Source organism: Enhydra lutris, unplaced genomic scaffold (genome assembly GCF_002288905.1).
Source record: "Enhydra lutris kenyoni isolate GAN:26980312 unplaced genomic scaffold, ASM228890v2 scaffoldscaffold2, whole genome shotgun sequence".
NCBI classification, from domain to species: domain Eukaryota; kingdom Metazoa; phylum Chordata; class Mammalia; order Carnivora; family Mustelidae; genus Enhydra; species Enhydra lutris.
In genome coordinates, this window is record NW_019154086.1 from 30,905,229 (window position 1) to 30,929,583 (window position 24,355).

Here is a 24,355-nt window from a genome sequence, read left to right on the forward strand (position 1 = left end):
GTAATAATCTGATTGTTAAAGCTCTCTTCTAACTTTTCTCTAGCAGTGTCAATTCAAAAAGTCGATGCAGACACTTGAAAAGAAAGCTATATGTTCATGAAATGCATATTACTGCTTTGAACTGTTGACATTTTACTTTGTCTTCTCAGTGAATTTTAAAATAAAAATGGCATCAGATATATTTTTACAAGTTAAACTTGAACTGCTTCTCACTGATTCATTCTCTCTCTCTCAATAACACGCTGACACTCGCTCACCCTACTTCATCTATCTGTTAGAAGAAGCACTTACATTTAAGTAAAATCCATTAATAAAGCATCTCCTCAGTGGGAATCTAAAGGCTTATTCATAATGTCTGGATGAAAACTTACCTTTTTGACTTCTTTACTTGATCTGAATGTCTGCTGAACAAAAGAATCACTTTCAATGGCTTCAATTTCTTTTACTCTTTTTACTTGTTCGACCAGGGTGGCTTGGTCTAAAAAAAAAAAGGGGGGGTATAATGTCAGTATATTTTGGTGTGTAAGATTGTTAACAACACTATTCTAAGCAAGCTTCTTTCTTTCTATGAAGTAATTTTTATGACTTCTGGAATTTAACTGGATGAAAAGATGTTATAGTTAAGCTCTAACAAAAAACCATTTTCCTCTTGAGATCCGCAAATATCACATTCCTACACACCAAGGCTCTCACCTAAAACCTAACAACACATTGCTGAGAAGGCAATGCTATAATGATCCAAGCTAATCTGGGCTAATCTTGGGGGAGGGCCTTAAATATTAAAAAAAATTATCATGGAAATACATATAAAAGGAATTAGCAGCACAATGAATCCATTTGCACCTATTGCCCAGCTTCTATAGTCAGGAACTCTGTTACTTCATATTTATTCATCCTCACTTCATTTTTTTTTAAAAGATTTTATTTATTTGACAGAGAGAGAGCGAGCACAAGTAGACAGAGAGGCAGGCGGAGGAAGAGGGAGAAGCAGGCTCTGCTGAGTAGGGAGCATGACATGGGGCTCGATCCCAGGACCCTGGGATCATGACCTGAGCTGAAGGCAGAGGCTTAACCAATGAGCCACCCAGTTGCCCCTCACTTCATTCTTTTGGGTAGACCTGGAGTACTCAAAAGTAACTCCCAGACATCGTGCTGTATCACCCCTAAATATTTAGTAGGCATTTCAGATAAAGACTTAAAAAAACCAAACAGTAATATAATTACAATACCATCTTCACATCTGATAATATTATGAATAATGCCTTAATATCATCTTATACAGTTCATGTTTAATTTTCACTGATTGTCCAAAAAAAAATGTCTTTTTTACAAGTACTTTTTTTACAAGTACAAGAAACAGGATCCAAACAAGGTCCACACCTTAGACCTCGTTGATAAGTATCTTAAATCCCCTTTAATGACTGACTGTCTTCAGTTTGTCCCTTCCATTGCCATTTATTTATTGAAGGGAATAGATTATTCACATTTGAAAATTTTCTACATTCTAGATCTGGCTGATTTTATTCTCATGATGTAATTTAACATGTTCCTCTATTCCTCAAATTTCGTGTAAACCAATAGTTAGATCTAGAGGCTGGATTACTTCAGGTTCATTCAATTTCTTTCGGTCAAGGATACATAATAGGTGATGCTGTGTAATTCTCATTACACCGTATTGGGATGTGTTTCTCCCAATTTTAAGGATGTTAAGATTGATCAGTGGGTCCAAGGTGATGTCGGCCTGACTCTATTATAAAGTTCTTCATCAACCTCTCACTTATCGTTTTCAGCAGACATTAATGTTTGTTGATTAGAGCCATCATTTCATGAGATGTTGCAAAATGGGTGATTTTTCTAATTCTGTTATTCTCCCTGCATTTATTAGCTCTGATTCCTCTGTTATGAAGAACTTCTCTTACTGACTGTGAAGTAGTCTGTACAGGAAAGGTAGAATAAATGTTTAATTTTCCCCTTTACTTGTCGATCGTGATCCAGAGGTAAGCATTATGAGTTCTTGAATATTTATATGCTTAATATATTTTATTGTATGTAATCATTTTCATATTTTGTTGCTCCAATTATTCTACCTTTGGGCAGTGGGGACCTCCTGAGGTTGGTCCTGCATCCTTTCGATATGACCGCTTATAGTTAAGGGGTGACAAGATGTTCTAGGCTCATCTTGCACAGTTCCTGCCCGACACCTCAACTTAGCCATTTCTCCAAAGGGCTCGGACTCCTTTGAGTGGGGAATGATATTTATTTAAAGACAGTAACTGGAGCACCAGGGGTGTTCACTGTTCCTGGATTGTCACTGCTTCTCAGTTTTTTCAGTGGGTAGGATAGGAAATGCATATTTTAAGAAAAAAAAAAGTGATATGAGTTCATGCTGATACTAGCAATCAAATTAAAGATTAGAGGACTTTTAAGGTCTCTGATTTTATATTTCTTTGTCTTTTCTCTCACTTTAAAACTTTTAAGTCTTGGGGCACCTGGGTGGGTCAGTGGGTTGGGCCTCTGCCTTCAGCTTGGATCATGATCTCAGGGTCCTGGGATTGAGTCCCGCATCGGGCTCTCTGCTCAGTGGGGAGCCTGCTTCCCCTTCTCTCTGCCTGCTGCTCTGTCTACTTGTGATCTCTCTCTGTGTCAAATAAATACATAAAATCTTTAAAAACAACTTAGGTCTTAATGATATGATCAAAAGTATTAGTTGTTTCTCTCTCTCTCTCTCTCTTTTTTTAAAGATTTGTCACAGAGAGAAGGAGATCATAAGTAGGCAGAGAGGCAAGCAGAGAGGGGGAAGCAGGCTCCCCGCTGAGAAGAGAGCCTGATGTGGGGCTTGATCCCGGGACCCTGAGATCATGACCTGAGCTGAAAGCAGACACTTAACCCACTGAGCCATTCGTGCTCTTAGTTGTTTCTCTTAATATGAGAGTTGAGTATGTATTAGTTTCAAAGTAAAAAGATTAATATCACTATTAACAAGATGAATTAATACAGTTTAAAATTTCTTTATGATTCTTTTTGATGTCAGGAATTATTCCACTGATGAACTGTCAAAACTGTATACTCAAGAGTTACCTGAGATAATTCTCCATGTGCTTAGGCTACCAACAAGATATATAGCTAGGTTCAATTTGTTTTAATTCATTTTTGATGGAGGTCTTGCTTTCTGTTTTATTGTTCTTGTGATTAATATTAATAAATTTTTAAAATATTTATTTATATGTCAGAGAGAAAGAGAGAGAGCACAAGCAAGGGGAAGCGCAGGGAGAGAGAGCAGCAGGCTCCCCACTCAGCACGGAGCCCGATGTGGGACATGATCCCACGACCCCAGGCAGACTGAAGGCAGATGCTTAACCAATTGAGCCACCCAGGCCTCCCTAATATTAGTATTTTTTATTTGAGTATAGTTGACACATAATGTTACATTAGTTTCAGGTATACAACATAGTAATTCATATGTTATTATATGTTATATACTACTAGATGTAATTATATGTTATATACTATGGTCACCACAAGTGTAGCTACTATCATAATAAAATACTATCATGATACCATTGATTATATTCTGTATACTATACCTTTTGTTCTCAAGACTTACTCATTCCATTACTGGAAGCCTGTACCTCTCTTTTCCCTTCACTCATTTTGCCCATATCCCAACCCCTCTCCCCTCTGGCAACTGCCAGTTTATTCTCTGTATTTGTAGAATACAAATCTGAATCTGCTTTTTGTTATTCACTTGTTTTGTTTTTTTAGATTCCACATATAAGTGAAATCACATGGTATTTTCCTTTTTCTGACTTATTTCACTTAGCATAATAGCCTCTAGGTCCAACCATGTTGTTGCAAATGGCAAGATCTCTTCCTTTTAATGGCTGTGTAATATTCTAGTGTGTCTGTGTGTATGTGTGTACACACCCCACATCTTTGCCCATTCGCCTATCCACGGACACTGAGGTTGCTTCCATATCTTGGCTATTGTAAATAATGTTGCAAAAGACATAGGGGTGCATATTATCTTTCTGAATTTGTGTTTTTGTTTTCTTTGGGTAAATGTCTAGTAGTGGAATTATGGAATTACTGGACCATGTGGTATTTCTATTTTTAACTTTTTGAGGAACTTCATTCTGTTTTCCAGAGTGGCTGCACCAGCTAACATTCCCACAGTACACAAGGGTTCCTTTATCTCCATGTCCTTGACAACACTTGTTATTTCTTGTCTTTAATATTATTTTTTAGTTGCATAAAACACATGATTCCAAAGTCAAAATGTAAAATATCATTCAAAGACGTCTAAGTTTCCTTTCCTATCCCATTCTCTCAGGTCTTCCCCCAATCCATAGGTAACCAGTTTTATTAGATTTTGGTTTTTACCCTTCCTTTTTTTCTTTCTGAAAATATAAGTATACATATTCACTTCTTTCTTACACAAAATTAACATACTACACATTATGTCTTTAATATCATTCCACCCTAGTATAGAGACTTTCCCATTCTATTTTACAGCTGTATAGTTATCTGTTTTATGGTTTTATGATTTTTTTCCCCCACCAATGCCCTATTGGTGATCATTTGAGTTGTTTTCAGTCTTTTGCTCTTCCAATTAGTGCTTTAAGAAATGTATTGTTTCATATTTTTCTTTTTTCCACAGGAAAAATGTAACATTATGATTCACACACTCTGTTTAAACTCTTGCTCTAAGCTGATATGAATACATAGCTGAATTAGGAGCTACTGTATATTCAACAAACACCTAAAAATTTGGGGGATTTTAGACTTTCTGGACAATAACTAGATTTATATCCTAAGAAACAACCATAAAAACTGGTTTGACAATAAGGTAGTTGTTTGCATCAAAGTAATTTCTATATCCCTACAGATCTAAACGTAAAATACTAAGTGTTACAAAGAGTATGAAAAGAAATTTGGTTTAATAATTTCAATAAAAATTAACTATTTATGAAAAATCTTTGTTTCAACTTTTGTCCAATTGTAAATTGTAATTATACAAACTTATGCAACCTCCAGTTTATTTAAGGGAAAGACAGTCTTCTGGAAATGTGTCCCTGACAGCTCTAACCAGTCCTTTCTCATGTGAAAAATAATGCATGGAATGTCTGGAAGTAATAGCTGCTAGAGCCCACACTCCCAATTTAAGAAGACTATATTTGCAGCATGAAAGAAAGTACTGTCAGTGTCATGGTTGAGCAAATAGTTCCACACGTTTTAGAATAAAAGCTCCTGTGCATTTTAATTATGCAGTGTACTAATTGAGCATATCAAATGAGGAGATTCTTTGCCCAGCTAATTTATTAATGTGAACATATATATTCCAGTGGATGATATTTTTATTACTTACATGTATAATAGTGTTAATATGGCAGAGAAAAGTCATAATGGATACCATTCCATATGATCCAACTTTAATTTGTCAATGTGAAAATACACTTGTTTGTATAGGTTTTAGTTAATCTCACTATTATTTCACCATCATTAATTCCCAATCAAAAGACAGTATTTCAGACTTCAGGATGATGTCTCATATATATCAACTATTTGAAGCCTTGGGTTTTTTCTCTAACATATTCTCTCATTTGGATTTACAAAGCACATCATTAGTATTAAAAGTCAGAGGTGAGCTCACAAATAGTACTTGATGTCTAAAGCTTATAGTGTTTGCAGCTTCAAATATGGAAGTACAACCAGCTCCTAATACAAATAAAAGTATTATCACAGAAGCTGGCCCAAGGGCCAGTATGTTTAACAAAACAGCCTTGGAGAAATTATAAAGGAAGGAAGGAAGGAAAAAGATTAGAGAAAACCAGAACGTTATCTTTGCGTTTCTTTAAAGATCACTTCAGGCCTAACAAAGTGACAGGGCAGATAAGAGAAAACCAGTTTGCCTGACTTACAATATGAAAATAAACCAACGTAGCTTTTACCTTTCAATGTGGGAACCATTTTACCAGTGATATTTAAATTAAAGAGTAAGAGAGAGTTATTTAAGTTAAAATTTGAAAAATTCATGGGAGAGTTACATTTTTAGTCTTGTAAATAGCTAATCTTCATGCTGTTTGAAAGCAGGCATAAAACATGTTTTTTTTTTTTTAATATTTTATCTATTTATTTGACAGAGAGACAGAGATCACAAGCAGGCAGAGAGGCAGGCAGAAGGAGATGGAGAGGGAGAAGCAGGCTCCCCACTGAGCAGAGAGCCCAATGTGGGGCTCGATCCCAGGACCCTGAAATCATGACCTGAGCTGAAGGCAGAGGCCTAACCCGCTGAGCCACCCAGGTGCCCCCATAAAACATGTATTAAAGGTCTTCATACTCAAAATTTAAATACCAATGTCTGCAAATATAAGTCTTGAATATAATCCTGTCATTTTGGGAAGCAGAATAAAACACACCAATAAGATACAACAAATTGCTTTAAATTCAGGTTCTTAAGTTTTACATACCAATTTGTCACTAAAAAATTCTTTACCAATTTTAAGAACAGGAGAAATGTGAATGAAAACTACTCATCATTTATATGCTTGGAACGAATGCCTAGCATATAAAGTATCTTTATTCACCAGCTGTGAGGTAAAAATAAAGACAAGGAACAATGTTACTGGGAGAATCAAAATTACAGGATGTTTTAGATATTAACATGGTAAACATGAAGGAAAGATATCGATTAGCATTTCATCCTATTTTATAAACACATTACTGGTAAATAAAATGACTTTCATAGGTAGTTTTTAAAATTTCAGTAGAAGGGATACATATTTCATATTAAAATAAAAAATAGCGGAGTCAGAAAGCGAAGTCACTACAGATTAAAAACAATCAATACTAACTCACCACGCGGAAAATCATTTTGCTCTTTTTGTGATAAAAAATTAAAATCAAACATTTTATTTGTTACGTTGATGTTATATTATACAAATTAGGCTCACCAACCACTTCAAGTTATATTTGACAATTTGACACAATTTGACACAACTTTCACAGAATTAGAAAAAATATTATCAAATGATACACAAATTTAAGATTAGTGAGTAAAGATGGTAAGGTCCAATATAAACCTTTTATCTGAAAAGGCAAAATTTTATTCTATACTCCATTTGTAGATTACACAAACTATTCTCTAAACTGGCAGCAATGCTAGGCTGAGAACAGCAGATGGCACTATTACTCAAGATGTAATCATGGGATAACAGCCAACATGAGTTCCATGAAAGATATCTTCTTACACATGAAAATCTCATCTTCAACTGACTCCTTCTGAATATTAATAGTTTATGAATTTCCCCAAAGTTAAAATACATTTTATGTTACAAAGAGTTTGGGTCAGTTGGCTTCATAGTTACTGAGGTACTCATGCTACTCTTCCAGTAAAAAAATATTTATATACTAATAGTACTGCTATAAATACATGAATAACACAAAAGAATATCTTATTTTCGGTTTAAATTGACTCAAATTTTAGCTAAGAATGGGCACATCTATGAAATTCGTTTATGGTAAAATATCGATACTGAAAGCAAAACAGTCTTTGAAATGTAAAGCATTTTCAAGTTCTGTTGTAAGAATTTTTAAAAAAGCAAACAACAGACTTTGGCCAATAAACAAACAAAAAACTCTAAACAAAACCTACCTGGAAAAAGCCACTAAGCTTACTTGAAAGCTTACTTGAAATTCTAAAGTTATACCAATTTCTCATGAACACAAATTTTAACAAAATGTAGCCATTCTTTTCCCTTCAAAACAGTACATTTTAAATAAGTTTTTTTTTTCATAAAACATGCAAAGCATATATTAGAAATTCATTTAACCTGAACATTTTAAGGTTGTTCATAGGACCCAGATCCCTGGGCAAAAATTCCTAGAACTGATACCCACAAATAACTAGAAAGATGAGAAAACTTTTTAAGTAGAAAGTGGCTGGTCTATTGCTCTTCTGGAAGCTGTTAATACTGGGCCAGGTTATATATGTCAATGAGGCTCCTGAAGCCTTCTAATAACCCTTCTTGGATAAGGCCCAAGACAGACTAATCTTATTAAACTGCTTTCTGTATCAAATTAAGTAACAGGAATAATTTTAATGTGACTGTACCAGTGAAGAGTTTCTGAGAAACACTTTAATAAGTGAAAGTGAACTGGGTATCAAGCTAGGCTTTATTAAAAACAAAATGCACACAGAATACCTCATTTAGCTCCTCTCACCTAAAATGCTCTCACCTTTTCTCAATCTTCCCTGTTACCTTCTCTTGCCACCGGTGAGAAAAGGGCCTCTTCCATAATTCATTTGGCTCTTAGCATATGTTGCCTTGCACTGATACTAATCTCTTCATTAGTGAAAGCTTCATTTCCCCAGCTGGAGGGAACATAACTTTCTGTGTTAACTCCAGGACTTAGTGTTGTATGCTTTATTACTTAGTAAGCAGTCAATAAACTTTGGTTGAAAAATTGAAAGGATGTTAAAGTAACCATTAAAAAATAAAACTTCTTGGGGGGATGTCAAATTATAAGAAGTTTTTGTAACTTAAAAAATTAAGTGTCTTTAAGCAGTTAGTTTTAATAGCTCTGGGTTCAGATTATCTGGATTAAACCCTGTCTCTGCTATTTACTGTGTAACCCTGGGCAAGTGGTTCAAGTTGTAATGGTCTCAGTGTTCTTCTCTGTGCAATGGGAATAAACATCATGGAATAGCTGAGGTTGACTCTCTCCTTCCCTCCCTTCCTAACTCTCCTTTCCTCCTTTCAAATACTGGAGCACATTCAATGCACTAGGCATTGTTCTACAAACAAGGGTTTAGAAACAAGTAAGAGTTTCCTTCCTCATGGAGCTTATACCTTCATGGGAGAGACAAATAATAAACACATAAATAAACAATATAATATCAAGAAAAACAGAGCAGCATAGAGGGCTAGAAAGGAGAAAGGGAGCTATTTCAGATGGGATGAGCAGGGAAATCCTCTCTGACATGGTGAATCCAGCAGAGAGAAGAAGCAGGTGAAGGAAGAAGGCAAGAAAATGTAGGAGATGATACGTGTGCTAGCCCAGGGTGAGGAAACACTAAAAGCACTTAATAAATGACAGACTAGACATAGTACTTGAGTGCTAATTTAGTCAGAGTAGTAAAGACATGGAAGTTGCCTAACAAGTTTACATATTTCAATTTCTGGCCATATGGTTTCAGGCTGGCAACCTTTTTTCAGCCTGGTAATACTGGCTTTAGCTCACACCTCTCATGGCATCACCTGTGGTGTGGCAGGCCTGGGAAAGACTGGAAGAGATGACAGGGCTACGCACATCTCTGAGAAGGCACAAAAGGCTGAATTGTTATCAGCTGCCAAGACACTGGATCCACCCGGATTCACTGAACACTGCAGGCTGAATGGGGGAGCAGTGTTTCCCCCGGACACATGGCCCTCAGCCTCCAATCTCAAGAGATGGGAAAGGCCCTGCCTCTTCCTAATGGTGTCTAGTAACACAAACTCCCCCAAATAGTAGTTGTGTGGTTATAAGGAAATGGGCTTATAAAGCAAATGTATTTTACTTAAGTGTCTGTCAATATCCTAGAATGCCTTTCCAGTGAGGAAGGTCACAAAGGCTAATTTTTCATTTAAATGGTTGTTGAAAAGGCCGGATGAGCTGTTCTGGTAGAAGGAGTAAAATCCCAGCAGTAACAGAAGCTTACATTATGGCACTCTGCACAAAGCACTACACATGGATTACCTCTGTTAACTCGCATAACCATGAGAGATAGTACTATTATTATTCTCATTGTACAGATGAGAAACTAAGGTGAAGTAACGTGGTCAAGGTCACATAACTAGCTGGTGGTAGAAATGGGGGACCTAGTCATTGTGATCAAGTCATTAATTCCTTGTCAAATAAATTCTTTACCCACACCTGCCAAACAAATTATTTTTTCCCCTCTTTCCCATCCATTTACTAGAAATAATAAATGTTCTTGGGATTGTTCTTATTCTGTATTTTAATGCTTTATTTGATGCCATAAATATTATCTCGGTCTTCTGGCATTATCTTGAGCTAGGTTACAAACAATATTTTTAGAAGCTTACATATTTGAAAAAGTATTGAAAGAATTATGTAAGTCACATCCCCAAAACCTTTATTATGTATTAAAAAATAAGTTTTTAGAGAACTGCATTCTTTCCCCTAAGCCTGAAAACAACCTGACTAGTAAATTACCACTTCAGAGCTGTTCTTTATTTATTGCGTAGCAACTGTTGTTGCAAAAAACTAGAACGGCTTTTGTACATTTGGCTAAACCAATAACCACCATGTAACCTACTGCATAGACTATTGTCTTATGCTTTTTCAAGTGTAACAAACATGAGTAGTCAAATCTACTTTAACACAGTGGTAAGAAATAATAACGCCAACAAGGCTAAAAGCTACTGGAGATTTCTTATTTTAACAGGACTGAAGAAAGGAATATAATTCAAGGTATACCAGATCAAGAGGGCAGAATACAGAATGTGAAGTTGCTGTTTGCTGTCCATTTTCATTCTAAAATTCTTATTGACTCTAATTAAAATTCTGGAGATGGAAGAGTTGTCTGTTTCCAAGGAACTTGCAGTGAATGCTGTCTGCCAGCCATCTCTAAACACCCCATAACCACACACAACTTGCCTGTCAGGAGAGCTAATGCAGACATCGCGGGGCACACCACATTTGTCACTGTGGCTAATATCAGAGATACGCAGCTCTTTCTTCTTAGCACACAAAAGCAAGATATGTAATTCAATGCTCAATTTACCCTTGTCTCGCAGGAGATTTTTCCCCGCTAATTGATAGAAATTAAGCCATTAATCAAGCCACTAGCCATCATTCAAACCAGAGAAGATGAATACAAACTTTCATCATAACCACCTTCCCCATTTTAGTGTTCATTAGCATTAATTTTTAATGCAATTATGCTATTCTTTTACGCTGAGCTCATAAATTACTGCTCTTTTGTTGCTGGCTGGCCTTGTAAAATCCAAACTAATGCTTTGTGCTCTGATCTTAAAGGCAATTACTAGGTTCTTCTATCTTTTATATCTTTGCATCCCAATAACCTTTATATATAATGAACACCCAGGACTGACTATGCCTGTTTGTTTTTTTAATGCCTCTATATAAATCTCTGTGGACATATAAATGTAGTCAAATGTATCTACAACAAACATATATATGTATACACACACACCACATACCTTATAAAATATAGATGTTAATATAAAAATAAGATCTCACAAATTCATATGGTAGTTCAGGTTCAAATGTAATAATACATGATTAAAATGTAATGCATCATTGTATTAAAGTTATAATTTTATAACAAATGAGAGATAGGACTATTAATAGCAGCTGACTATTATATGCATATTTCAGGGTCAAACAACTACTGAAAAAAGAAAGAATAACTATGGCATACCAAAACCCCTTAGTTCTTTACCTAGGGTTAATGTTTAATGTTTAAATCCTTATTTATTTTTTTTTTAAAGATTTTATTTATTTGTCAGAGAGAGAGAGGGAGAGAGAGCGAGCACAGGCTGACAGAATGGCAGGCAGAGGCAGAGGGAGAAGCAGGCTCCCTGCCGAGCAAGGAGCCTGACATGGGACTTGATCCCAGGACGCCGGGATTATGACCTGAGCCGAAGGCAGCCGCTTAACCAACTGAGCCACCCAGGCGTCCCTTAAATCCTTATTTTAAGAAACTGTGTTGGAACCTGGAAATGAATGAGATGAAAATGAAGAGCACTCAAAGATTAAAAGAACCATTTATCCAAAAGTGTGTTTACAATTGCATTTAAGAACTCCACAGTCTTCTATTTTGCAAAGCAGATGCATCAGTTGATATGAGGATGACACTAGTAAAAGGATAGATTTCCAGACACAAACACTGAACCCAGAGGCAATCTACTCCTTCTACTAATCTGGGGAAAGTCAGAAGTTGTATTCTCCTTATGGTCCCCAAAAAGCACTGGTTATACTCACTCCTAGGTCCAGAGGAGATTAAAAAAAAAAAAGTAAATAAGACCAACAAAAACTCTGCAACTCTCTTATATCAACCCAGTAATGCCTTAGCCTTTGTTTGCAAGTTGTTGTGTTCTGGCCACCCACTAGCTAGAGAAAGCATGCATATGTGGCATTAAGATTAATGAAATAAAACTTATTGGGAGAAGAAAACTTAATGGGAAAATATCAGAAGCACTGGTGTTGGTGCCAGCCCAGTCACCTCTCAGAGTTGCGTAGCTGCTGCCTCCCACTAACACCAGGGTACTGGGGTAGGGAGTAGAGAGTGCACTCAGAAATCTTCCACCAATGGGGCACCTGGATGGCTCAGTGGGTTAAAACCTCTGCCTTCGGCTCTGGTCATGATCCCAGGGTCCTGGGATCGAGCCCCGCATCGGGCTCTCTGCTCGGCGGAAAGCCTGCTTCCTCCTCTCTCTCTCTCTGCCTGCCTTTCCGCCTACTTGTGATCTCTCTCTCTCTCTGTCAAATAAATAAATAAATAAATAAAATCTTTAAAAAAAAAAAAAAAAGAAATCTTCCACCAAAAACAAAAACAAAACAAAGAAAGGGTTTTTTTGAGTCATTAACATAAGATTATCTTCTGTCTCCTCTCACGGCTTGTTCTTTGTTTGATTTCATCTTGAATAGAAAGTTATACATGGACTAGAAGCAGTGGGGCTTAATTCTGCGAGAACAGGGATTCTTTCCACCAAGGGACTTGCTCTGCCAGGAAAAGCGGGACAGCCTCAACTCAAGTGTTTTGTGATCTGTTCCTTTATGATCTTAGAAGCAAACAGGTAACTAACATATTGTATTTGGACATTTAAGTTGTCAATACAAAGCTGTGAATTCTAAGATGTCTTCTTATAAGCATTTTGTATTAGGCTTCATAAGCTTATAGAAAATAGTCCGTGGCCCCATGTGCCTTAATTTCCTTAACACATTGAAAAAAATGCTGGGGTTCAGAAACAAATTGACATTAATTCAACCAATATGTATTTAGTGCCTTTATCTGCCAGGTGCTGGAGATTTCTGGTTGAAATGACATCTTTTTTGATTCTGAAACAGATATAATTTTTTGTAATAAATAATATCCCCATTTTTCAAATATAGCATTTGATACTCTCAACATTTAAGAGGTACCAAAAGAGGCAGAGGTGGAATATGAAACCAAGTCTTTGTACTTCATATTCCATATGGTTCTCATTGAACCAGATGCCTCCTTAGCTTTTGAATCTGATAACCTTTACATGATGAGGCATTATGATTGTTTATGCTTATTTTATATGCTTATCAAATTTATATACAATTCTGATATTTTTATTTTTTATTTTTTTTTTAAATTTATTTTTATTTATTTATTTGACAGAGAGAGAGATCACAAGTAGGCAGAGAGGCAGGCAGAGAGAAGAGAGAAGCAGGCCCTCTGCCGAGCAGAGAGCCCGATGTGGGGCTCGATCCCAGGACCCTGAGATCATGACCCGAGCCGAAGGCAGAGGCTTAACCCACTGAGCCACCCAGGCGCCCCAATTCTGATATTTTTAAAAAAGATTTTATTTTAGAGAGACAGAAGAGGGAGACAGGCAGAGGGAGAAGGAAAAAATCTTAAGCAGGCTCTATGCTGACATGGAGCCTCGCACAGGGTTCAACTCCATAACCCCAAGATCATGACCTAAGCTGAAATCAAGAGTTGGATGCTTAACAGACTGAGCCACCCAAGTGCCCCTCAATTTTGATCCTTTAAACAGAGATGAGGTAGGGAGAATGGTAGTGAACAGCAGAAGACATTAATTCCTTTTTCTTTTCTTTTCTTTATTTACTTGACAGAGAGAGAAGGATCACAAGTAGGCAGAGAGGCAGACAGAGAGAGAGGGGAAAGCAGGCTCCCCGCTGAGCAGAGAGCCTGATGTGGGGTTCGATCCCAGAACCCTGAGATCACGACCTAAGCCAAAGGCAGAGTCTTAACCCACTGAGCCACCCAGGTGCCCCATTAATTTCTTTTTCTTAAAAGCAGAGTATTTTGCTATGTTAATGAAGTGCAGCATATAAAATCATTGCATTTAAAGAAACCCAGTATGGGTTAGTCTGCATTTTCTAGAATTTCATACAAATGGTAAACTCTTTAATGTCTGATGTTTTTGACTCAGCTTGTTTTTTTGCAGTATAGCTCTGTGTTGTGGGGTAGATCTATGGTTTGTTCCTTGCATTACTGGTAGAATTCTATCACATGAATAATCACAATTTGTTTATCCATTCACCTGTTGATAGGCATTTGGGTTGTTTCCAATTTCTGGCTTTTGAGACTAAAGTTACTATAACATTTACTTAAAGTCTGCGTATTTTCGCTTCTCTTGGGTAAATATATAATACTGCAATGGCTGAATTATATGGTTAAGTTTGTATTTCTCTGATGACTAATGATATTGAGCATTCTGTAATACACTATCGACCATTCATTTCTTTTTTTTTAAAGATTTATTTGAGAGAGAGAGAGAACGAGAGCTGGGGAGGGAAAGGGAAAGAGGGAGAGAGTGAGAGGGAGAGAGAGAGAGAAGCAGACCCTCGCTGAGTAGGAAGCCCAATGTGGGGCTCAATCCCAGGACCTAGAGATCATGATCTGAGCTGAAGGCAGATGCTATAACCGACTGAGCCACCCAGGCGCCTTGACCATTCATTTCTTTTTAAAATTGTTTCAAATCTTTTGTTCATTATTTAACTAGGTTGTCTGTTTTCTTATTATTGAGTTACAAGAATTCTTCATCTATACTGAATATACATCCTTTGTCAATATATATCGCTAATATTTTCTTCCATTCTGTGACTTGCCTTTTAGTTCTTTATGGTGTCTACCAAAGAGTAAAACTTCTTATTTTTTTAAAGATATTTATTTATTTATTTATTTATTTGAAAAAGAGAGAGAGAGAGCACACATGAGAGCACATGAACAGGAGGAGGGTCAGAGAGAGAGGGGGAGAGAGAGAATCCCAAGCAGAGCCCACAGTCAGCACAGAGCCCAACATTTAGCTCAATCCCAGGACCCAAAGATCATGACCTCAGCTGAAATCGAGAGTCAATGCTCAACCAACTGAGCCACCCCGGCACCCTAAAGAGCAAAACTTTTTAATTAGAAAAATTCCAATTTATTATTTTTAAAATTTTGTGCTTTTTGTGTCTATCAATTATTTGTCTACCTCAAGGCTGCAAAGATTTTCTCCTATACTTTCTTCTAGATCTATAATACATTTTAAGCTAATTCTTTTTTTTTTTAAGATTTTATTTATTTATTTGACAGAGAGAGAGATCACAAGTAGGCAGAGAGGCAGGCAGAGAGAAAGGGGGAAGTAGGCTCCCCACCGAACAGAGAACCCGATGTGGGGCTCGATTCCAGGACCCTGAGACCATGACCTGAGCCGAAGGCAGAGGCTTAACCCACTGAGCCACCCAGGTGCCCTGATTTTAAGCTAATTCTTATGTATGGTATGAGATAAATGTCATTGTTTCTTTTCCCCAAAAGGATATCCAGTTTTTCAGCAGCATTTATTTTTTTTATTTTTTTTTTTAAAGATTTTTTATTTATTTATTTGTCAGAGAGAGAGAGAGAGAGAGCGCGAGAGTGAGCACAAGCAGATAGAGTGGCAGGCAGAGGCAGAGGGAGAAGCAGGCTCCCTGCTGAGCAAGGAGCCCGATGTGGGACTCGATCCCAGGACGCTGGGATCATGACCTGAGCCGAAGGCAGCGGCTAAACCCACTGAGCCACCCAGGCGTCCCTTCAGCAGCATTTATTAAAAAGATTTTCCTTTCCCCACTGAATTGCCTTGGTAGTTCTGTTGAAAATTAATTGGCCATATATGTGAAGGTTAATTTCTGGTCTCTTTAGTCTGTTCCATTTATCTATATGTCTATCTTTATAGTAACCCACAGTCTTCATTACTATAATTTTATAGTAAATCTTGAAATTAGGGAGTGTAAATCATAGGACTTTGTTCTTTCAAAAAACTGCCTTATTACTCATTATTTGCATTTTAAATAAAATTGGTTCTTAGTAAAAAAAACATTGCTCTTAACACTTTATGTGGAATTTTAGCATTAGGATGCAAAATATAATATTTAATAATGAAATTCAGTTTCAGGAATAAGCTGAAATATAAATGATTATAATAAAATTAGACACTCCAAATATTAGTTTGTTAGGTACAAAACTTAAAAAAAGAAAACAATTGCCAATTACTTAAATCAAATTTAAAAATAGTTTTAGGATCAAGTTGTAAAAATGTTACTTATTACCAAAAGATACTGCCAAGTTAAATTTTTATTTCTTCTGATTTAAAGTAAAAAATTGAGCCACATTCATGTTACCTTATAAAGGAGCTGCTACATAAGAAGAAAATAGTTTAAATGACTAAATGTTGATGGTCAAGTTTTTTATTTTGTTTTTTAGTTAAAGAATGTGGCCTGGAAAATGTATTCAGGTGGAACTGATGAGAGAAAAATCTGAAGGGAGAATAAAGAATGACAGACTAATAGAAGAGGCAAGTGTTTCAGGGACTTGTAAGGAACCAAGGGCGAGAGAGTCAGAACTACTTGGAGAAATTCTACCAGTTCAGGGAAGAGAACTGGGGCATCTAGACCCAAATAAAATGGATGAATAATGTCTACTTTGCAAACTTTCATTTAAGAAGCAACATACCTACACATCCTATCTGAACTCTGATGTCTGTAATTATAATCTTTCTGTTTGGTCCATCATTTTGAAAATACTTTCTTCTCCTTACAGTCTTGTCCTTCAAATAAATGTAAATAAGATCCTTGGCTTTTACTTAAGAAAAGCCCTAAATGCTATATTATCTATATTATTTAACTATAGGTAATCATAAATCTTTATTACTACAGTTAAATCTGGTATGTTTCTGTATGTTCTAATACAGTTGGTCAAGCTGCGTACAAAGAAATATATATTATTCTTATTTGGTTTAACTTATTGTAGCTAACTTTGGGTAGGCTTAAAAATCTCCTTGACAATGTTATGATAATTATATGATAGTAAGTCTGAGTTATGATTTATATGCATAGCTGTATATTTTTTCCAATTACAATATGCTGGTAAGATAGCCTAATGATTTGGTTTTTTAAACTGTACTTTAAGAAAAAGAGGGTAGTGGGGCGCCTGGGTGGCTCAGTGGGTTAAGCCTCTGCCTTCGGCTCAGGTCATGATCTCAGGGTCCTGGAATCGAGCCCCGCATTGGGCTTTCTGCTCAGCAGGGAGCCTGCTTCCCCCTCTCTCTCTGCCTCTCTGCCTACTTGTGATCTCTCTCTGTCAAATAAATAAATAAAATCTTAAAAAAAAAAAGAAAAAGAGGGTAGTAAATATTTAAGTTGAAAATCTCACATCAATAATGATCATAACCTTAATAAAAATAGAGAAAAGTTTCCACATTTTAACCTGTTTCTAATCCATTATGATTTCAATAAAGCAGACCATACCATAATTCACACATTTGCCACATTAAATTGAGACCCATACAAAGCCATTCAGATTGATGAGGAGCAAAGTATAAACAAAGAAATAAAGTAATTAACAAATGGGAAATTATATATATATATATATATATATATATATGCCCATTCCTCCATGACTATGACAGAAATCAGCTATAGAAACAAGGTAATATTAATATTAACCATTCATTTGCTCCTAATAGTACTTTCTCATGAAAAACACTATGTTTTAAGTTATCAAATTACAAAATAATGGGCAAGTCCAGCTCTACTTTCAGGTGAAGTGACTGAAAATCCGCACTCCAAGATCTAACTTCACAACAAACTATATTGTCTTGAACAAGTGCTGCCATTAAATTTCCATCTTCTCTTCCAAATTAAGATATGGTATCTACTAAAGTACAAGCATCATCTCTGGGTGGAAGAAACACTTTAGCAGAGAGGAGTTTATCATTCCATAGAAGAGAATAGTGCCCTGCAGGACTGATAAATTTGGAGAAAGGAAAAATAAGGAGATGAGGAACTGAAGGGAAGATCAGGATTGTTTGGAAGCTAAACCTTGGGAGTAAGGTAAGACAAGGGGTTCTGAAGATGTGTGCAAAGGGGGAAGGACAAGAAAGGGAAGGGAGATAGTGAGAGAATATTTAGAATAGTTCTGAGCTTCGTATGCAGAGCTTCCAATTACAGCCCAGTTTGGGAGGACAGTGGCTCTAGGACAAATCTCCAACTATAGGAACATAATTTCTGAGTAACCTATTTTTTATACATTTTAATTCTTAATGCCTAAGAACTACAACAACAACAACTACCAACATATGATGAATGTTTAAAGATCTCTGATCTTTGGGAAAGGGGAGATGGCAGTGTTAGTGGCAATCATTCTATAGTATCTCACAATCTGAGCAGAAAAATCTATAATGGGTCCACAGAAGTGGAGAAATTTATAAACCTAAGATGTTTATAACCCTAAGAAGGTATATTTCCCAACTTGTAGCATCTGAAACTGGAATAACCAGGGGCTATTACTATTTAGATATAAGTAAACTTTAAGTAAAAAATTAAAGAATAGAATTTGAACTCATAAACACTAAGACTGGGTAAAAATATAAACTTCACATATACACACATATACATACATGCATAAACACTTCCAGGCCTACTTAAACTCATTTAATAATCACACAACTGATATTATATAACAATATTAGTACTAAAAATAAACCTTTGTAAAGGAAACCACTACGAATCTACAATTAATTCAAAACATTTCAAGAAGAGTTTTTACAGGCTGACTCAGGGCTTGATCCTGGCAGCCAGATGGACATAGGAGGTCAATAATCCAGATGCAATGACACAGTGATTAGTCAGACAGTAAAACCAGTCCCTGGAAGCAATTACTGTCCAACACGTCAGAAAGCTAATTGACCAACATAGTCAGAAAATGGATTACGAAGTTTCAGTATCTCCCTGCTATCCCCTTTCTAAAGAATCTTTTTTAGTAAACATTCTACAAAAGCCAGTACTACTTCAAACAATTATCACTCACTGTTAAAAGTCTTTGTTCAGAATAGACAACTGAAGAAAGGTCCCTTTAAACAAGCCAAGTTTACTTGTTCCTACATTCTTTATGTCTAACCAATCAGACATGTTACAAAGCCGTAAGCTCTAAGAAAATCTCATCTGGTCCAAAAGATTATCAATTATCCTTAAATTTTGCTACAAAATAGCAATGGGTCACGCCCAAACGAATTAAGGAATCAAATGTTATGTCTGAAAGTCTAACAAGAATAGTGTTTGGGGGCGCCTGGGTGGCTCAGTGGGTTAAGCCGCTGCCTTCGGCTCAGGTCATGATCTCAGGGTCCTGGGATCGAGTCCCGCATCGGGCTCTCTGCTCAGCAGGGAGCATGCTTCCCTCTCTCTCTCCCTCTGCCTGCCTCTCTGTCTACTTGTGATCTCTCTCTGTCAAATAAATAAATAAAATCTTTAAAAAAAAAAAAAGAATAGTGTTTGGATCACACTAAGCATTCACAAGGAATCTAGGAGGTATTTGTTGAATGGTCAGCTGATCACAGAGAGGCTACTGTAGCTAAAGAATGTAGTTTTCTTATATTGGGTAAGGAAGCTCTTTAAAGAGTCTCTCTTTTTAATTTTAGGAAAATGGCAGGTACTTGTTTATTGCTCTCAAGAATTTCTAGATAGTACTTAAAAGCTAATTTTTTATTGTCCTTGAAACTACTTAATGAAGACCCTTATAGGAGCAGGATTATATTTCCTACTCCTACCCATCATTCAATCTAAGTAACCACTTCCTTAGTCTTGATATATTTTTCATCTGGCTTCCATGACACCATATGCTCCTCATTTTCTTTTCTCCTCACTGGGCACAATTCTTCATTTTCCTATACTAGCTCCTCTAAATGTTACCGTGCCCCAATGTTCAGATTGGACCACTTCCTCTTTTTTCTTTTCTTTTAAGGATCTTATTTATTTATTTGACAGAAGGAGAGAGAGCCCAAGTAGGCAAAGAGGCAGGCAGAGGGAGAGGGAGAAGCAGGCTCTCCACTGAGCAGAGAGCCCTGTGCAGGGCTTGATCCCAGGACCCTAGGATCATGACCTGAGCCAAAGGCAGACACTTAACTGACTTAGCCACCCAGGCACCCCTCACTTCCTCTTTTCTATCTTTATTTTCTCTCTAGGTGACCCATAGCTATAAAAACAATTTACATGCTAATGACCCTCAAATCTTTAGGTCTAGTCTTGACATCTTTACCAACTCCAGACCTTGATTTTTCTCTCTTACTCTCTAAATTTAAACTATCACTTTTCATTGACTTCCTACCACATTTAGAATAAAATTCAAAGCCCATACTCTTCTTTACAAAATCCTATAAGTTCCTACATAATTTGGCTCCTACTAAGATCTTCAACCAAATCTCTAACCCTTGCCCTAGCTACACACTGGCCTTCCTGTGGTTCTTAAGCGTTCTAAACTTACTTTCGCCTTAGGATATTTACAGAAGCTGTTTCCTCCATCTAGAATTCTCTTTTTATAGCAAGTCCCTTCTTGTTCAGATTTAATTTAAATGCCAGGTCTTCAGGGAGGTCTTTCCAGAGCACTCAGTTCCAAAGCAGTGACTAGTCATTTTCTAGTATATCAAGAGACAGTAGAGAAATGAGTTAATTGTGAGGCTTTTACGGGAATTTAGACAAAAGTTGATTACTATCCCAATCAGGTGGGAACTGAGAGTTGTTTTAAACATAATGAAGTTTGATATGCTTGTATGTTAAAAAAAATGTCTCCAAGTTTGGAGTTCAGAAGAGAAAGTCTGGGCTTTAGATATAAAGTTGGAAGTAACAAGCATATACAAGCACTTACTCCAGTGGAAAATGACAAATTCACCTAGGAACAGAGGTTATAGAGAGAAAAGAACTAAATTCCAGTGAATGCCAATACTTGCAAATTGGGAAGAAGACACAGGGCTAGCCAGGACTGGCAAGGAAACCAGGTAAGTATTATAATGCCATATAAAGTAAAGTGGACATGTTTCAAGAAGACTAGTATGGTGAGTTGTATTGAATGTGCTGCAAGGTTGAAGATGAGAAAAATTCCGCTAGATTTGGCAAATTAGAGAGTATTGGTATTTTGAAAAAAAAAAAAGGAGTTTTAATGAAGTGATGTGGTAAATCACCTTAGAGAAAGACGATGTTTAAATAAAAACTCCTACTTCCTAGATAATGGAGGATAAAGGTTCTCTAAATGATACTTGTGCTGAACACAATAACAAATAATACTAGACAGAATATTTTAAAAAATCAAATTAAATGTATTGTTGAGATCACATGAGGTAAGGAATCAGCAAAGACCAAAAGTAAACAGTCCTAGTAGTAGTCCTCTAACTCATAAGGAAATTGAACAACTTGCAAGAAACTTCTTAATAAACACTAGGTTCAGAAAGCTTTATAGCAAAATTCTACCAAACCTTCAAGGACAAGATAATTTGATGTCACCCAAATTGATTTTCCTAACTCATTTTATTAGGATAGCACAAATTTGCTTTCAAAACTAATTAAGAATGGCACAAACAGGGAAACATTCTAGAAATCACGAACGCAGATGCAAAAAGAGTAAAAGAGTGAAAACAATATAACACACAAACACACACACGTTGTACACAAATATACATACGTATATATGTATAATTCATATTTAAACAAATGAAATCCAGGAATGTAAAATAAAAAAGATAATACATCATAATCGTGTTGAATTAATTCTAGGACCATAGATTTGGTTCAGCATTAGAAGATATGTTAGTGTAATTCATAAAATTGTCTTATTAAAGGAGAAAAACTAAACTAAAAAATGAAAGCCTTTGACAAAAGTCAACATTTAGGGGCACCTGGGTGGCTCAGTGGGTTAAAGCCTCCACCTTCCGCTCAGGTCATGATCTCAGGGTCCTGGGATTAAGTCCTGCATCGGACTCTCTGCTCAGTAGGGAGTCTGCTTCCTCCTCTCTCTCTCTCTGCTTGCCTCTCTGCCTACTTGTGATCTCTATCTGTCAAATAAATAAATAAAATCTTTAAAAAAAAAAAGAAAAAAAAAGTCAACATTTATTTGAGATCAGAAACAAACAGGGGAAGGAAGGAAACATCTCTAGCCTGAGAAAGGGAACCTACTCCCCTGCCTCTACAAAAGCAAGCCAAATTGAAAAAGGTTAAGGTTAGTATCATACTTAGTGGTGCAATGTTAAAAAACATATCCTTATGTCCACAAACAGGATAACCATTCTAGCTATCATCATTTCTATTATGTACTAGTGGTTCTAGTCAGTGCAATAAGATTAAAACAAGGAAACAAATGATATAACAATTAGAATAGAAGAAACATTAAAGTGACTATTAATAAATTAAAAAAAATGATTGTAGAGAAAACCCAGAAGTATCTACAGATAATTTATTAGTTAAGTACAAAACTAGTATTTAAGAGTTAACTGCACTTGTGCACATCAGCCATGAACAGAAAATAAAATTTTTAAAAAGATACTACTTTGATAGCATAAAAATATAATGTACAACTAAGAATAAATCCAAAGAGCGATATACTAGTCCATTAGGGACAAAACTGTGAAAGTTGACTAACAGACACTAAAGATGACCTGAGTTAGCATGCAGGGCTATACCATGTTCAAAGATAAGAATATACACTAAAGATGACCTGAGTTAGCATGCAGGGCTATACCATGTTCAAAGATAAGTAGCATGTTAGGGGGGAGGAGTCAAGATGGCGGAGAGGTAGCAGGCTGAGACTGCTTTGGGTGGCAGAAGATCAGCTGGATGGCTTATCTGGGGATTGCGGACACCTGCAGGTCCAGCGGGGGATCGAGGAGAGGAGGAGCAGCAATTCTAGAGGCAGAGGGTCAACCACTTTCTGGGGGGTGGGACTGGCGGAGAAGTGAATCCAAAGCGATGGGAAGATAGACTGCGGGGGGAGGGGCCGGCTCCCGGCAGCGGCAAAGCAGTGCAGCATGGAATCAGGACTTTTGGGGGCCTGTTCTGCTGGGGGACATCACTCCAGTGCTTGGCCAGGGTGGGGCCCACGTGGGGTCGGCGTGGCCTCGGGTCCCGCAGGGTCATGGGGGGATCCGGGGTGTCTGGGTGTCGCAGAGCTTGCAGGTGTTGGAGTGGGGGGGGGTGCTGGCTGCGGAGGCGGGGCCGAGGAGTGGGCTCTCCTGCCTTGAGCTGGTCACGGGCTTGGTGGGTTTGGGGCGCGGCCGGAGGCCAGGGAGATGGGAGTGGTTGGGTGCTGTTCTCTGGGGGCACGCTGGGGAGTGGGGCCCCGGGCTCTTGGCTCCTCCGCCCCAGTGCTGGGGGGCCGCCATTTTCGTTCCCGTCCTCCGGAACTCTGTGGAGGGCATTCGGGGAGCAGGGGCTCCCGAAAGCAGACCCGAGTGGATTGATCAGCCCGGCCCCTGGTAAGGGCGGTGCAATTCCGCCTGGGGCAAAGATACTTGAGAATCACTACAATAGGCCCCTCCCCCACAAGATCAACAAGAAATCCAGCCAGGACCAAGTTCACCTACCAAGGAGTGCAGTTTCAATACCAAGGAGAGCAGCGGAATTCCAGAGGAGGAGAAAGCAAAGCATGGAACTCATGGCTTTCTCCCCATGATTCTTTAGTCTTGCAGATAATTTAATTTTTTTTTCTTTTTCAATTTTCTTCTCTTCTTCTGCTAAATTTTTTTAACCTTTACCCTTTTCTTTTTTAATGTTTTTTAACTAGTTTAATATATATATATTTTTTTCTTTTTTTATTTTTTCTTTATTCGTTTTCTTTTTTTAATTGTTTTTCTTTTCTTTTCTTTTTTTTTTTTTTCTTTCTGAACCTCTTTTTATCCCCTTTCTCCACCCTCACGATTTGGGATCTCTTCTGATTGGTTAAAGCATATTTTCCTGGGGTTGTTGCCACCCTTTTAGTATTTTACTTGCTCCTTCATATACTCTTATCTGGACAAAATGACAAGGCGGAAAAATTCACCACAAAAAAAAGAACAAGAGGCAATACCGAAGGCTAGGGACCTAATCAATACAGACATTGGTAATATGTCAGATCTAGAGTTCAGAATGATGATTCTCAAGGTTCTAGCCGGGCTTGAAAAAGGCATGGAAGGGGCGCCTGGGTGGCTCAGTGGCTTAAAGCCTCTGCCTTCGGCTCGGGTCATGATCCCGGAGTCCTGGGATCGGGCCCCACATTGGGCTCTCTGCTCGGCGGGGAGCCTGCTTTCTCCTCTCTCTCCCTCTGCCTGCCTCTCTGCCTACTTGTGGTCTCTGTCTG

General features: G+C 37.3%; 1 protein-coding gene across 1 annotated transcript in view; it reads right to left on the minus strand.

The window, feature by feature from the left end:
* Positions 1 to 24,355, minus strand: part of LOC111146093 (arginine and serine rich coiled-coil 1) — a 452,933-nt gene that overhangs the window by 9,332 nt on the left and 419,246 nt on the right. Inside the window, exon 9 of the mRNA XM_022501478.1 lies at positions 372 to 478. Coding sequence (XP_022357186.1) covers positions 372 to 478 — 107 coding nt within the window. The remainder of the gene's footprint in view (positions 1 to 371; positions 479 to 24,355) is intronic.